At 36.7% G+C, this 15,000-nt stretch overlaps 1 protein-coding gene across 2 annotated transcripts in view; it reads right to left on the bottom strand.

Annotated features, from left to right (window-relative positions):
- The window catches only part of LOC144974538 (sodium-dependent glucose transporter 1A-like), a 26,753-nt gene that overhangs the window by 5,627 nt on the left and 6,126 nt on the right, over positions 1 to 15,000 (bottom strand). For both annotated transcript variants that reach the window (XM_078917494.1, XM_078917495.1), the window contains exons 3-5: positions 14,976 to 15,000; positions 10,508 to 10,646; positions 8,160 to 8,401 (exon numbers count right to left, since the gene is read on the bottom strand). The exon at positions 14,976 to 15,000 is cut by the window's right edge and continues 122 nt beyond it. In XM_078917494.1, the coding sequence (XP_078773620.1) occupies positions 8,160 to 8,401; positions 10,508 to 10,646; positions 14,976 to 15,000 (406 nt within the window). The remainder of the gene's footprint in view (positions 1 to 8,159; positions 8,402 to 10,507; positions 10,647 to 14,975) is intronic.

Below are 15,000 nucleotides of genomic sequence, written 5' to 3'. Positions count from 1 at the left end.
TGGTGGTGATGGTGGTGACATTGGTGGTGATGGTGGTGCATTGGTGGTAGGTTGGTGGTGACATGGTGGTAATGTGGTGGCATTGGTGGTGATGGTGGTGACATTGGTGGTGATGGTGGTGACATTGGTGGTGATGGTTGTGACATTGGTGGTGATGGTGGTGGCATTGGTGGTAAGGTTGGTGGTGACACTGGTGGTAATGTTGGTGGTGGCATTGGTGGTGATGGTGGTGACATTGGTGGTAATGTTGGTGGTGACATTGGTGGTGATGGTGGTGACATGTGGTGATGGTTGGGATGTTGGGTGACATTGGTGGTGGGGAATGGTGAGTGTGTGACATGGTGGGTGTGGTGACATTGTGTGAGGGTGGTGACATTGGTGGTGATGGTGGTGGTGACATTGGTGGTGATGGTGGTGGTGACGATATAGATGATGGCAGCAATGATAGTGGTGGTGGTGGTGGTGTTGACGATGAAGATAATGACACCGATGATAATGGTGGTGATGATGCTGACAATAGCGACGTCGACTGCGAGGATGGTGATGGTGGTGATGGCGATGGTAACGATAACGACGACAACAGCGATGAATATGCCAGCGATGATGACGGTGGTGATGCTGACTATAGCGACGATGCCGACAACGACAGTGGCAGTGTTATCATTGTTGCTGGGGGGGGGGGGGTCTTTGCGGGAGAGTAGGGGAGGATGGTCTATGAATCATTCTCTATTTACGAATGCCACCCTTATGCGGTCGTGGATTATCAAAACAATCATTGTTAAAAAATATGGTATGTTGTTAATTGTATACATTGACGAGATATCTAAGGGCAAAAATAAGATATAATACACAAAGCTAGAAACACTCATAATGTGTAGTCTACGTGTCTACATCTAAAAGTCTTGATTTCACGACACACTGGTGATTAAAGTTCTACCTGTCTTAGCTGTCACAGTACACCGACAAGGGTGTTTCTTTTTTACGAAACCTGCCGATACCCGCCGAAACCCGACAAAGTTATGGGAAGTAGGCAGCAGTGGGAAGTGAACCTGGGACTCTGTGAAGTGTAAACCATTTGCTTTTTTACGGAACCCACCGAAACCCAGTCCCAGGTTCACTCCCCAATGGTGTACACTTCCCTGAGTCCCAGGTTCACTCCCCACCGCTGCCTACTTCCCATAACTTTGTCAGGTTTCGGCGGGTTTCGGCGCGTTTCGTAAAAAACAAAATCGCACCGACAATACTGATACTGTGACTGTTATGGTGAACTTGAACTTATGTCTAAGAAAAATGTTTGTGTTGACCTCAAAATAAGATTTAAAATACCGATTTTCTAAAATATTGTGGCTTTGGACCAGACGATCCAGGGTTTGAGTCTCGCTCTGAGCCGTGCATAGTTGCGTCCTTGGACAAAGCTCTTTACGCAAATTCTCCCACCTTACCCAGGTATAAAATGAGTACCTGGCCGTCAACAGCTTTGTCTTTTGTAATACCGCCTAATACGCTTCATGTCTCGTGTTATATTACATGTCGCTGTATTGCTGCTAAGGACATCTTGTAAAGCGTTTGGTAGATATTTCGCTGTCAAAATGTCGATTTAGGTACAGTAGGTCCCGGTTTCGAGTCCAGCTCAGTGTGGCCCAAAGTTAAGTTACTGGGAAAAAACTTGTTACTCATATTCTCTCACGGTACTCAGGCAGTTCCCCCCCCCCCCCCCCCCCCCCCCCCAAAAAAAAAAAAAAAAAAAATTAAATGTAATACTGCCTTGCAGGAACCGTGTCTTGCCCTCCATGTTTAGTGTTTCTGGTGGTAGGGACCTCTTATAAAAACGCTTTGAATACTCGAGAGTGGCTATTGAGTTATATAAATGCTCAAAACCTGCATTGTGTTGTGAGAAATTTCTAGAGATCTAGGTGTTATTCTTTTCTTGTGAAAATCTATGGGCGGAAAACTCACAACAAGACATAAATGTGACCCAACGACTTTGAGCACGCTTGCTTAGCGGATATTGCACTAAATTTATAAATACTCAAGTATGTAACCTTTTCTGCCCATTTATTAAAAACTACAGGTGTGTTCTTCAATATGCAGCAAATGCCACATTCTTGTCGGAACGCGTTGGCTTTCGGCTCCATATTTTGTCATAAATTTGATCAATGCGATGCGTTCTGGCGAGAATGCATTATTTGCTCCAAGTGGAAGTTCTTCAATGTGATCCATTAGGTAGATAAGCACGGTCACTTGGGATTAAAGCTCGTGTAATTTCGTGACGTGGTCTTGTATAACACTAGAGTATATTATTGTTATTATTATTATTATTATTATTATTATTATTATTATTATTATTATTATTATTATTATTATTATTATTATTATTATTATTATTATTATTATTATTATTATTATTATTATTATTATTATAATTATTATTATTATTATTATTATTATTATTATTATTATTATTATTATTATTATTATTATTATTATTATTATTATTATTATTATTATATTATTATTATAATTATTATAACAGTCATATTATGATGTGTATAGGGGGTCCCGATAGCTCAGATGGTAGAGCACTCGCTTCACACGCAAAGTTCGATACCTGTTGAATTCGTGATTTGTTTCTGATCACACTGTCCACTTTTTTTTAAATAATAACCCCGACGTGTACTTATTTGCAGGTCTGACATCAGAACTCACTTATGGGCCTGTTTTAAAGTTATTATAATGGACAATATTTTGCGTCACTTTTTGAGATTTCCATTACAAAATTACCCAATAAGGAATCGGGTTATTAGACCTGCAAATAAGTGTACGCCGAATAACGCCCAATCTAAAGGGTTTAAAGCAAGTACTATTGTCTATTTCACGCTCTAGAAATTGGGATTAACTCCGGCCCTGAGGGGCTACTTTAAAGAGTGCATGACGTTGTTGTACTGGGAATGCTTCTCACTGCACGCAGCGAATTCAGTTTCTTGACATGGAGGCATGAATAAATAGACTGACCAGTTCCTTCTTAATTTCACCATTTTTCAACAACAGACTTCCCTTTAATGGCTTCCTGGCCTTGACCTCTGACATATTGATTCATGTTCAAATCCCGCTATCAGAGACACTAATTAGTTAAGTCCTCGGGAAAGGATCTTTATTCACATTCTCTCACCATATTCAAGTATAAAATGAGTACCTGGCCAGTAACAGCGTACTCCTTGTTGAAATAAAAATACAATAGCGTCTTACATGCGTCATACATCGTTCGGAATGTTTTAGTATTGCTGTTTTCTTGGGACTCACTATAAAGCGACTTGAGCACATTTCATGGATTATTTCACTTTAAAAATGGTTCCATCCAGCCTTAATTGTTTTTTACTTCTGCTACTGGTTTATTCAGCTGATATTAAAAAAGAAAAACTAGAGCATTTAATGGCGGACGTGCTCAATGTGATTTTAAGATTAATTTTTGGTATCAACAAGAAATAATACCATATTGAGTTGATGGGTTACATTTAACAATGCTTTTGAATCACGTTTTCAATTCTTCTTTTTCGTTATTTTCATGGTGGAGGTGGCCGAGTGGTTAAGGAGGGGAAACCAGGTTCGAGTCTCACTATCAGCATTTAAGTTATTTTTTCTCCTGGGCAAGAAACCAGTACCTTATTTCTCTCTTTGCAAAGCTGCACTTCGGCGGGCGCCCGGGTTATCTAAGTTTTTTTTCTCAATTTACACCTTTCAAAAATTTTCCATGAATATAAATAAAGGGAATTTTGTTTATATTTTCACTTATGTAATCAATCATTTATTTTAGAAAATAAATCATAATGATATTATTTTTGTCATTAATATTTCATTGTACTATGAACTTTGTACATTTATGATTCACTCGATCTTGACCAGTTTTCAATTATCTACCAGTTTTCTATGATAGCATTTTTCGATTTTACATTGCCGTATTGATATATTTTTCCTTACATTCAAAGTTGTGTAAAACTGTCTGTGAATGATACAATGCAAGCAATATGCGATTATAAACTATTGTATAAGGCATTTAAAGGATAATCCTATTGTAAGCCTTTAGTAAGATAAGATAAGATACGATAATTACTCAACTAGATTTTTTTTTCAGAGATATTGCTGCTCAAGTTTTCAATTGTGGACTAGCTTTTCACTTACCAAAGCAACGAAAGAACCTGCCATAAACATTGAATACGTGAACTTATCCTTATAAACAGGATCCTTCAGTTTTTCCCGAAATGATAAACTTTGCTCTTCTTTTGGGAAATCATCAGTTTGTTCAGAATTTTCCTTTTTACGATGATCTGGCGATCCATTTTGTGTAAAAAAGTGTGTTTGTGACTCAGTATTGCTGTCTTCCATGATATAGTACTTGTTTTTAAATAGAAGCAGATTAAATATTATGGTCTCTAATTTGACAATGTATCATTCCCGCCCTTTTGAGAGACTCAATTGAAGCTTTCATCGGATTCAGTAACTCAAAATAATTGCAAAAAAAAAAATAAAAAAAAATAGAAGTGTTGCATCAAAACGAATTTATTTTATTGCTAACCATCCCACATGTACAGTGTTGAAATAAATACATAACTCTAACCTTAAACACACCATAAAATTTACTGTAAACCTTTTTATTTTCCGCATATGAAGAATATAGCTAACCCATTTTATTTGATTTCAATACATATTGCAACAATCATTTCACTGTAATTTAATCATTCGAAACATATTGATAGCATTGTCAATGTGGATAATGCTGTTTGTTTCAAATACCTGTGACAAGATTTACGAATTAACAGTATTACGAAAAAGAGCATTTTACAGTAGCTTCTATGATTACAATCCGTTATGTATGTCATAATTTCCTATCGAGCACAACGGCGTGACAGCTTGACTCTGACAATCAGTCAGCCTTATCTTGGGTCTCTCTCTCTTTCTCTCGCTCTCTCTCTCTCTCTCTCTTACTTTCTCTCTCTCTCTATCTCTCTTTATCTCTCTCTTTCTCTCTCTCTCACTCTCTCTCTCTTTTTCTATCTCTCTCTACCTCTCTCTCTCTTTTCTTCTCTCTCTCTCTCTTTACTTTTCTTCAATCTCTCGCTTTCTCTCTCTCTCTCCCTCTCTTTCTCTCTCTCTCACTCTCTCTCTTTTTCTCTCTCTATCTCTCTCTCTCTTTCTCTCTCTCTTTCTCTCTCTCTCTCTCTCTCGCTTTCTCTCTCTCTCCCTCTCTCTCTCTCCCCCCTCTCTCCCTCTCTCTCTTTTTCTCTCTCTCTCTCTACCCCTCTCTCTCTCTTTCTCTCTCACTCTCTTTTTTCTTCTCTCTCTCTTTCTCACTCTCTCTCTCTTTCTGTCTCTCTTTCTGTCTCTCTCTCTCTCTCTCTCTCTCTCTCTCTCTCTCTCTCTCTCTCTCTCTCTCTCTCTCTCTATGTGCGGCTATTTTGTCTTGTGGTATGACAGTCGCCTTTGAACCGGAAGGTCCTGGGTTAGAATCCCGCCCAGAGCGGCGCATAATTGACTCCATAGAAAAGACTTTAAACACATTCTCTAACCGCACTCAGGTGTAAAATGAGTACCTGGCCGTAAACAGCGTTGTCTCTGTCGAAAAAAAAAATGTAATTTTGGTTTACAGGCGTCACACGTCTCGTCCTACATGTTTAGTGTTGCTGTTGGCTAGAGACCCCTAGTAAAGTGCTTTGGCCACGTTAAGCGGATATTGCCTTATATAAAAGCTCAAGTTTATAAATACACACAAATACATACACTTATATATATATATATATATATATATATATATATATATATATATGTGTGTGTGTGTGCGTGTGTATGTAAGAGAGAAATTGTGTGTGTGTGTGTGTGTGTGTTGGTGTGAGTGTGACACAGTATCTCTCTTTGCCTTTAACACACACTCAAACACACCCACCCACTCACACATACAATCTTTCTCATACACACACGCACACACACATACACACACAGATGCACAATACAATAATAATAATAATAATGATAATAATGATAATAATAATAATAATAATGATAATGTCCAGACAGAAACGAGTCGTCTCGGCAAAAAAATGTGAGTGAAAATTTACATTATATATTAGCTCTAACCACCATTATCGAGCACTTTCGTACCTACAAGTACCCACCAACACTCATAAATACCAAGCTCCAAACAGTTGAGCACTCTCGGTACCAGTAACAAACACACCACTCTCAACATGACAACATTGAAGAAAAAAACCGTAGACTACTCCATGAAAAACGTCCCCAACCCAAACAAATACACTTACCTTAAAGAGCTATTAAACAAAATGGAACACTTCCTGAGACGCCTAAGATGGAAGGTGTTCCACTTCGAAAAAAAACGAGGAAAATGACGACCCAACAACAAAAGAAAATTTCGGATTCAACACAGCAAACTACCCACCTCCCCACAAAGACCTAAATGCTTTCGAATATGACTTATTCGACCTAATTCCTACCATTAACTTCAAAAAAACCAACTCCAAATTCCAAAGCACCCTCGCCAAAGACGTGAAAGAAATCAAGAGATCAAAAAACCTGTTCATACCTGCAGACAAGACAAACATCTACGAGCTTGACACCAACACCTACAACAAACTCATCCGAAACAGCATCACTCAACACTACAAAAAAGCCCCCGCAAACGCCAAACACAACATCGACTTGGAAGCAAAATTTTAGGACAGAAACGAGTCGTCTCGGCAAAAAAATGTGAGTGAAAATTTACATTATATATATATATATATATATATATATATATATATATATATATATATATATATATATATATATATATATATATTTCTGTCACACACACACACACACACACACACACACACACACACACATACACACACATTCTCTCTCAACACCGGATCATCTAAATGTATAGATAGAATGAAATAAAACATTTCTGACCAAAATTATTAAAAAGCGTTCTTTCCGTGTATGGTAGCATACGTCTTAAATCAGCGCACCTCCATCCGAGGTACCCGTGTTCAAATTCCGCTGTCGGCATCTCAGTTATTTATTCCCTCCAGAAGAATATTATCCGCTTTTTCTCTTCTTGTGACTCTGCTCTGCGCTTGGGTTGTCTTGGCCTTTTAAAAAAAATAATTCGAAATAGACCAGAAAGAAAAATTTCTCCCGGGGTGAATAAAGGAAATCCTTCTGTTTACTGTTCATGGCGTCTACTGTAAGTTAATTTTACTAACAAATCCCCATCACCAAGCCATTGTCATCGTAGAAGAAACTTGAAATCTGTATAAAATGAGTTAAACGCACTCGTGTTTATAGCGAACTTACTTTGTAAATATTGCTCGAGCTTCATCATTGTTTTCAGTATTGCTGCTATTCAAACCAACGTCCTCTAATTCCATTATTGTATTCAGAGACGAAGCTAGCGTTCCATATTTCTTATCAACATATAACCTAGAAAATGAGAATAATGCTAAAAACAAAAGAAACGTTATCAATGTCTCTGCCAAAAGAAGATAACAAAACCACATGTTGCTAATATCCTTCATTAGATGACCTAAGATTAAAGGATTCAAAATGGATCCCAGTGCGACTGAGACGTGAATGCAAGACGAAACCGGCCCCGTTACCTGAAACATATCCGACTCCATCCACGAGAATCCGACTGCAAAGATGCCGGAAAACGTTAGGGCTGAAATGGCGGAGAAAACTATAAGAGCTACCACCATTCTAAGATAGGCAAAAATTGTAAAACAAGATAGAGCGATGACCATTGTTGATATCATCAGAAATAGAAGCTGGGTCGTATTCATTATTTTGGTCATGAAAATCATTAGAAATCTTGCCACAGCAAATGAAGCCCATGCTAGAGAAGTTGTAAAAGCACCCTTTGTCTTAGAAATGCTGTCAAATTCCGTAACTAAAAAGGTCATTAAAAATGATAAAAATGAGTTCTCAACGCAACAGTAAAAATAATAAAAACCACACATTCCAAATAACATGATAATCATCAGAGGAAATGGAACGCCCTTTCTTGAAAATCGTCGTTTCTCAACTTTATGTATAGATTTGGTTTTTCCATGTTCTTTAACAAAAGCGACTAGAAAGGGAAACGAACAAATAACTATAAAAATACCTACAATAAGATATACATATCCGACTCTGGTCTCTTTTGTCCATTGTTTGTGATGATCTGTCGTGTTATTCTCGTATTCAGTAAGTCGCATAGTTTCGTTCAATCGATTCGGGTTTATTTTTTCTGCCAAAAACGGCTCTGCGATCAAAGGGGTTATAAAACCTCCAATTGAAAAACTGAAGTGCATTAATTGTAGGAGATAGTCGGCGTCCGTTCCCCACAGGCTCATGTGGACTGAATCATTGACTGAAAGTAAAAACGTTGGAAAAAAAAGAGAAGCAAAGTTAAGTTTGAAAAAAAAATGCTCTAAAATGTTTAATAAACTCATTGAGATTTTAAAACTAAAAATCCCCCCCTCCCCCCCCCCCCCAAAAAAAGAGGATTCCTCGTCACAAGTTGTATAAATGAAATATCTTTAACATAGAAAAGAAAGTACTTTCAATATTTTTCGAATCAATAGTTTTAAGTATGATAAGCTTCTGCCTCCCTGCATGGGGCGATAACTTTAGAAAATGTGATGTTATTAAAATTAATAGAGTCCGCAAATTTGGAAAAAAAAATAAATTACGGCAGACTCAAAAAGATATGAATTTGAAACCATGTTGAAAACCCTGTGTAAAAGAAATTGAATAAGATAATAAGAGATGAAAGTCATACTCTGTACCCTCAAATCAAATGGAGCAATAGACGTAAAAGTCTGCGGCACTTAAAAGCAAACAAAGAACGCTATAACAAATCATTCTTACCCGCTGCAATAGGATTCAATAGTCGTACTGTCACTTCCTTCCTAATGACGTATGGTAACTTAGTAACACTGGCTCTAAACTATCGGAACAATGGCTGACGCCGTATGAAATATTTCCCCGGCGAGCTTAAACGCGTATCCAGAGGTAAAAAACCCCATCAATTTGATCATGTATTGACTTTTACACATTCTGATCACAAGGCATATGAAAAGGGTATGAAAAGTTCTAGCCAGCATGAAGAATAAAAAGTAATGATTTTCTTTGTTTAGAACCAAGATGGCCGCCGTTGCCGGGCGCGTGACATCAGACTATTGAATCCAATTAGGAATTATCAAATGTCATTTATTTAGTTATGTAGTTCTAAAGCTTTTCATTTATTATTAATACCATTATTTCTGACATCTTTTATTAATGAGGGAGAGCGTAAATATAAGAGCGAGTGTGGGAATGAATGTTCTGAATGTTTTATGTTGCACTAAATGCCAAATACCTTTGATACATTGTTATTGTTTTGTTATATAATCATCAATCTTGCTAAATATATTATCTTTTACCTTCAGCCATGTAAAACACAATGCAATTTCCTGTTTTTGATTAATAAAGTTCATCTTATCTTATCTTATCTTAAATATCGTGCAAAGAAAAACGTTTTAATAGGATTCCACGTTAAATATATGAATAACGTAGTTAGACAAACATGGTAATAGATTTCCTTGTCAAATGTTGTATAAATAACCTTAAAAAATTAAACACGTTTTAGGTTTCCTTGTCAATGCATTGATCTAATTTGAATTGGCAATTTCAGCGCAACTTTGAAGTCCGAGTCTCATTGGTATTACTCAACTTTAAGCAAAAAAAAAAAAAAAAAAAAAAGTTTCAAAAATTCTAGGTCTGCGCTGCCGAACTCTGCATAAAATAAGCAAAAAAAAAAAAAAAAAACAAAACAAAAAAAAAAAAAAAAAAAAACAAACCCAGCAAACCCCCCCCCCCCCCCCCCCCCCGAAACCCCCCCCCCCAAAAAAAAAACAAAAAAACCAAACAAACCCAAAACAAAAAACAAAATAAAAACAAACAAAACAAACAAAACAAAAACAAAAACAACAAAACAAGTCAAAACATAAAAGAAACACCAACCCCCCCCCCCCCCACCCAAAGTAAACAAAAACCAAAAACCAAACAAATAAAGAAACAAAAAACAATTTTTAAAAAATAATTTTAAAAGAGTGCAAAAAAAACAAAAAAAAAAAACAAAAAAACAACAACAACAAACAAACAAAGGACGAAAAATACAAATAAACAAAACACATTTAATTTTAATAATTTTGGCCAGAAAACTCGTTCTTCAAATATCAAACGATTAAAATGACCCTCATCTTGTGAAAAAGTCTCCAACAGATTTTTTTGGGAAAAGATAAGATTGTTATTTTAATGGACCGATGTTTGAAGAACGAGTTTTCTAGCTAAAATTTTTAATTTGTCATTTGTTTTGTTTTTTTTTCAGAGCAAGTCAATCCGGTTATATTGGATGGTTATTTTGGGGTACATGATTCGTAGATCAAGTCAAGAGGAAACTTGAAACTTTAAAGAGCGAATTTCTTAGTCATACCTGTAATAAGATTTCCAACAAATACTGAAGCAAAAAATTGAGCCAAATACATGAGCTGGTACTGTGCAGAATAAGGCAAAAAGATGTTGGTTATCCCCAGGCCAAGAGTACCGATAAATGTTAACAAGGCTTCATTTATCTGAAAGAGAACAGAAAAAAATTGGAAAATTTGGCCTACTGCCTCAATATGGTAATATGTCAAGTAAACAAAATTACAGCAAATGGATTTTGAATCAAAATGGTAGGAGATGTGGCATTTTTAGTTTCTAGCTCCATAAGAATTGGTGTTCTTCCTTCTTAACCCTCTCCTTACCATCCATAGGAAAATCGTCACATTCGTTACGATGCAACCAACAGTTTTCTCATTCTGATATCTTTTGTACATCACAAATAGGATTCAACAGTCATGTCGACACTTCCCTCGTAATGACGCATAGTAACTTAGTAAATGGTTACTAAACTATCGGAACAATGGCGGACGCCCTTAAGAAATACTTCTCCGACGAGCATAAAAGTGTATCCAGAAGACAAAAACATTATAAATCTGATCATGTTTTGACTTTTATACAATCTGATCACATGACATGTGAAAAAGTTATAGCAAGCATGAAAAATAAAAAGTGCCGATTTTCTTTGTTTAGAACCAAACAGCTCGTTGCTGGGCGGACATGACACCAGACTATTGAATCCTATTATAAAGAAAACATTTTGTTCTAGTGATAAATATTAGACACTGGACGATTATATGTATGGAATGTACTTGTTCCTTTTCTGCTTGAGTAGAAAAAAAAATCTATTTTTGTGTTGGGTGGGTGTGAAGTTTCAGGGAAAATTCTGAAAATGGCTGGGAAGGAGAGAGTTAATAACACAATTTTATAAATAAAACGTTAGCATTAGTCTCATATTACTGGCAAATAATCCAATTTTCACTATCTAAACCGTCCCAACATAAAACCCACCATCCCAAAACGATATGAATTAGCCTACACCTTTCCGCTGTGAAGACCGGCAAATGCTTCCATCAAAAGAAAATATGTAATGTTGGCCCGGACATCAAAAGGATGAAATAATATAAGATCATTCTGTTCAGCGGTCAATAGACTCCACAAAACCAATGAATAGGGACCATAATCGTAAATACTGTCGGACACGAATATCATTGATAAGTGTGCGTTTTTTTTCGTCGTGAACATAATACATAATGTATAGATAGTTGTAATAGTTTTCTTATGAGGAAATAATATCTTTTGTTTCCCAGTGTTTTCGTTTACTTTAGCTATAATGCTTATTTGACTAGGAGGTCAATGAAAAACAAAAAAAAACAACAAAAAAACCAAAATAAAACAAGAGAGAGAGAGAGAGAGAGAGAGAGAGAGAGAGAGAGAGAGAGAAAGAGAGAGAGAGAGAGAGAGAGAGAGAGAGGTGGAGAGAGATAGAGAAAGAAAGAAAGAAAGAAAGAGAGAGAGAGAGTGAGGAAGAAGAGAGAGAGAGAGAAGAGGAAGAAGAGAGAGAGAGGGGGATAGATAGAGGGGAAGGGGGAGAGAGAAAGAAAGAAAGAAAGAGAGAGAGAAGAGAGAGAGAGAGAGAGAGAGAGAGAGAGAGAGAGAGGAGAGATAAAGAAAGTATGTAGAAATAAATAAATAAATAAATAAATAAAGAGAGAGAGAGAGAGAGAGAGAGAGAGAGAGAGAGAGAGAGAGAGAGAGAGGGGGGGGGGAAGAGGAATGCTGTATATAAGAAACAAACAAAAAACAACTTGCGCTTTTATGTAGCGCTATATTCACAAATGGTGCTCAAAGCACTTTATAAAGGGTCCTGGCCAACAGCAAAACATGTTAGACGAGACATGACCCCTGTTAGGCGATATCGATATTACAATTGTATCCCGACAGAGATGACGCTGTAAACAGCGAGGTATACTCATTTTACACGTGAACAAGGTGAGAGAATGCGTGCAAAGAGCCTTTTCCAAGGACTCAATTATGCGCCTCTCAGAGCGGGACTGGAACCCAGTACCTTCCGATCCGATGTGGGTGTCATATCACAAGACCACACGCATAGCCGCACAAGAATGTGATGAGAGGGAATAGAAACATCTTTATTGAAGGAGGAGATAGCGGATGGAGTGAGTGAAGTTCTTGGATATGTATAGAAGAAACCAAATTGACGTCACTCATCACTTTGTCATTGTTTGTAGACACCCATTTTTGTGATTAGTTCTCATTGAATTATATCAAACAATAAACGTTCAAGGTTCCATCTATATTTGTGGACTGGAACGTTATTTCTGGCTGGCGGACTTTGTGAATATTTTACTTTAACACATAGCATCAATAGAAGGAATGAAGTTGTGGTTGCTCAACCCGTTGTTCTGGCTTTTAGACAGCCATTTTTATAATGAACTTATAACTAAATTATATCAATCAGACTATAAACGTTCGAGGTTACACAGATTAGTGTATTAGTATGTTAACATTAGCAATATCTTTGTGAAAAACTTCAAAATTGTCCAATCCATCATTTCCTAACATTCGATTAGCATGCTTTATTATTTCATTTATTTTTATTACTTCAGATTTTTTTTACAATTTCCACCACAAGCAATTACACAGAAACAAAAAAGACTTACAATGCAAGATTTATAAAACAAAGATAAAATCGCTTTGTCAACATTAACAGAATTCTAAGAGACGAATCCCACCCTCTGTACAACGAAATCAAAATAAGTCACAGGAGTAACAGACTAATACACATGAAAACCAAAAGACAAAGATATTTTAGTTCATTTTTATCATAGCAATACGAAACTTTAGGATGATTTTTATTACATGAAATTTGAAAGCTATTATATTCGCTCTGAAATCTATTTATTTATGCATGTTTACATGGTGTTATATCCACATTATATATTATTTATTTATGCGTTCAAATGTCATGGTTTATTTTTTCTTTTTCTCAACCTGTGTTTGCTTGTGCAATCCTTCCCAATCTATTTTCAAAATTCTATTTACATTACAAATCCATTATTACACATCTATTCTACATTCATGTCCGATTTTTATAGCATTGCTTGTAACTGCTGTATAGTTTATGAATATTTTATTATATTTGATATTTATTTTGTTTCTAATTAGCTTCGTACTTTCATCAATTAGTTCAGGGCAGTGTATACGTCAGCCAATATAACGATGAATGATGTGTAACATTCTGATAATTTCCACTGAGAATCAATAAAGTATATCTTATCTTATCTTATCTTAATTGAGTCCTTGGAAAAGGCCCGTTACTCGTAAACTCTCAGTTTGTTCACGTGTATAATGAGTACCTCGCTGTCTACAGCGTTGTCTCTGTCGGGAAACAAATGTAATACGGGGTCATGTCGCGTCTAACATGTTTTGCTGTTGGCTAGGTCCCCTTATAAAGTGCTTTGAGCAGCTTTAGTGAATATAGCAATACATAAAGGCGCAAGTTGTCTTTTTTTTTTTTTCTATTTTGTATACAGCATTCCTCTCTCTCTCTCTCTCTCTCTCTCTCTCTCTCTCTCTCTCTCTCTCTCTCTCTCTCGACATGTTACATTATTAAAGCTATTACTACATATGATACGAGAACCTTGGACGGTTATTTATGCTATGAGTTTAGGTAATATGCTCACAACATACGCCAGGCGGAAATAACGTACCGACAAACAAAACTACGAGTAATCCTGAACATCAATAGTCTAATTGATATAATTTGGTGAGTACTAATTACCAAAATGGCTGCCTTAATACAATAACAAAGAGTTGAGTGACGTCAATTTCGTTCCTTCAATAGTCTGATTGATATAATTTAGTGAGAAATAATCACTATTCTGAGCAAGACGAAAAATAGAATAGAGAGGCAGTGACTGGGACCGTTGACGGTCGGTGTGTAATACCTCATGTATGGGCAAAAATCCTGTGCGACTGACGCATGGATTGGGTCACACAGACCTAGACGAGCCCCGTCACCGTTAGAAATCGTAACGTCTATGGGGGCCTTTAAGCAAGGCGTGATTTGCGAGAGACGGACCCTCCCTCCACTTGTCGCCCAGGTATTTGGCCATACACATTGCGATTTCATTACGATTTTCTTCAGCCGTGCCTGTTCCTAGATCGTCACCAGTAGAAAACATCACGTGTATGGGACCTCTTAACTCTCTCCTTGCCAGCTATTTTTAGAATTTCCCCCGAAAATTCACACCCACCCAGCACAAAAACAGACTTTTCTTACTCAAAAAAAAGTAACAAGTGAGCTCTACAACACAGTGTTTAGTATGTATAGCTGTAATATAAAGCATTTCTTAAAATTTTGTTATGTACAGGAGAAATCAGAATGAGAAAATTGTCGGTCACATCGTAACGAATGTGACGATTTTCCTATGGGCGGTAAGGAGAGGGTTAAACAAGATTAACTTAAGAATATTATAGCCATTGTCAAGACTGAGTACCTTATTGTAGACAAGTCCAGTTATG

Source organism: Berghia stephanieae, chromosome 6 (assembly GCF_034508935.2).
Source record: "Berghia stephanieae isolate SIO BIC M18660-M18661 chromosome 6, UCSD_Bste_1.3, whole genome shotgun sequence".
NCBI classification, from domain to species: Eukaryota; Metazoa; Mollusca; class Gastropoda; order Nudibranchia; family Aeolidiidae; genus Berghia; species Berghia stephanieae.
The sequence above is the reverse complement of the archived record's forward strand: the minus strand, read 5'-3'. Positions and strand labels throughout refer to the sequence as shown.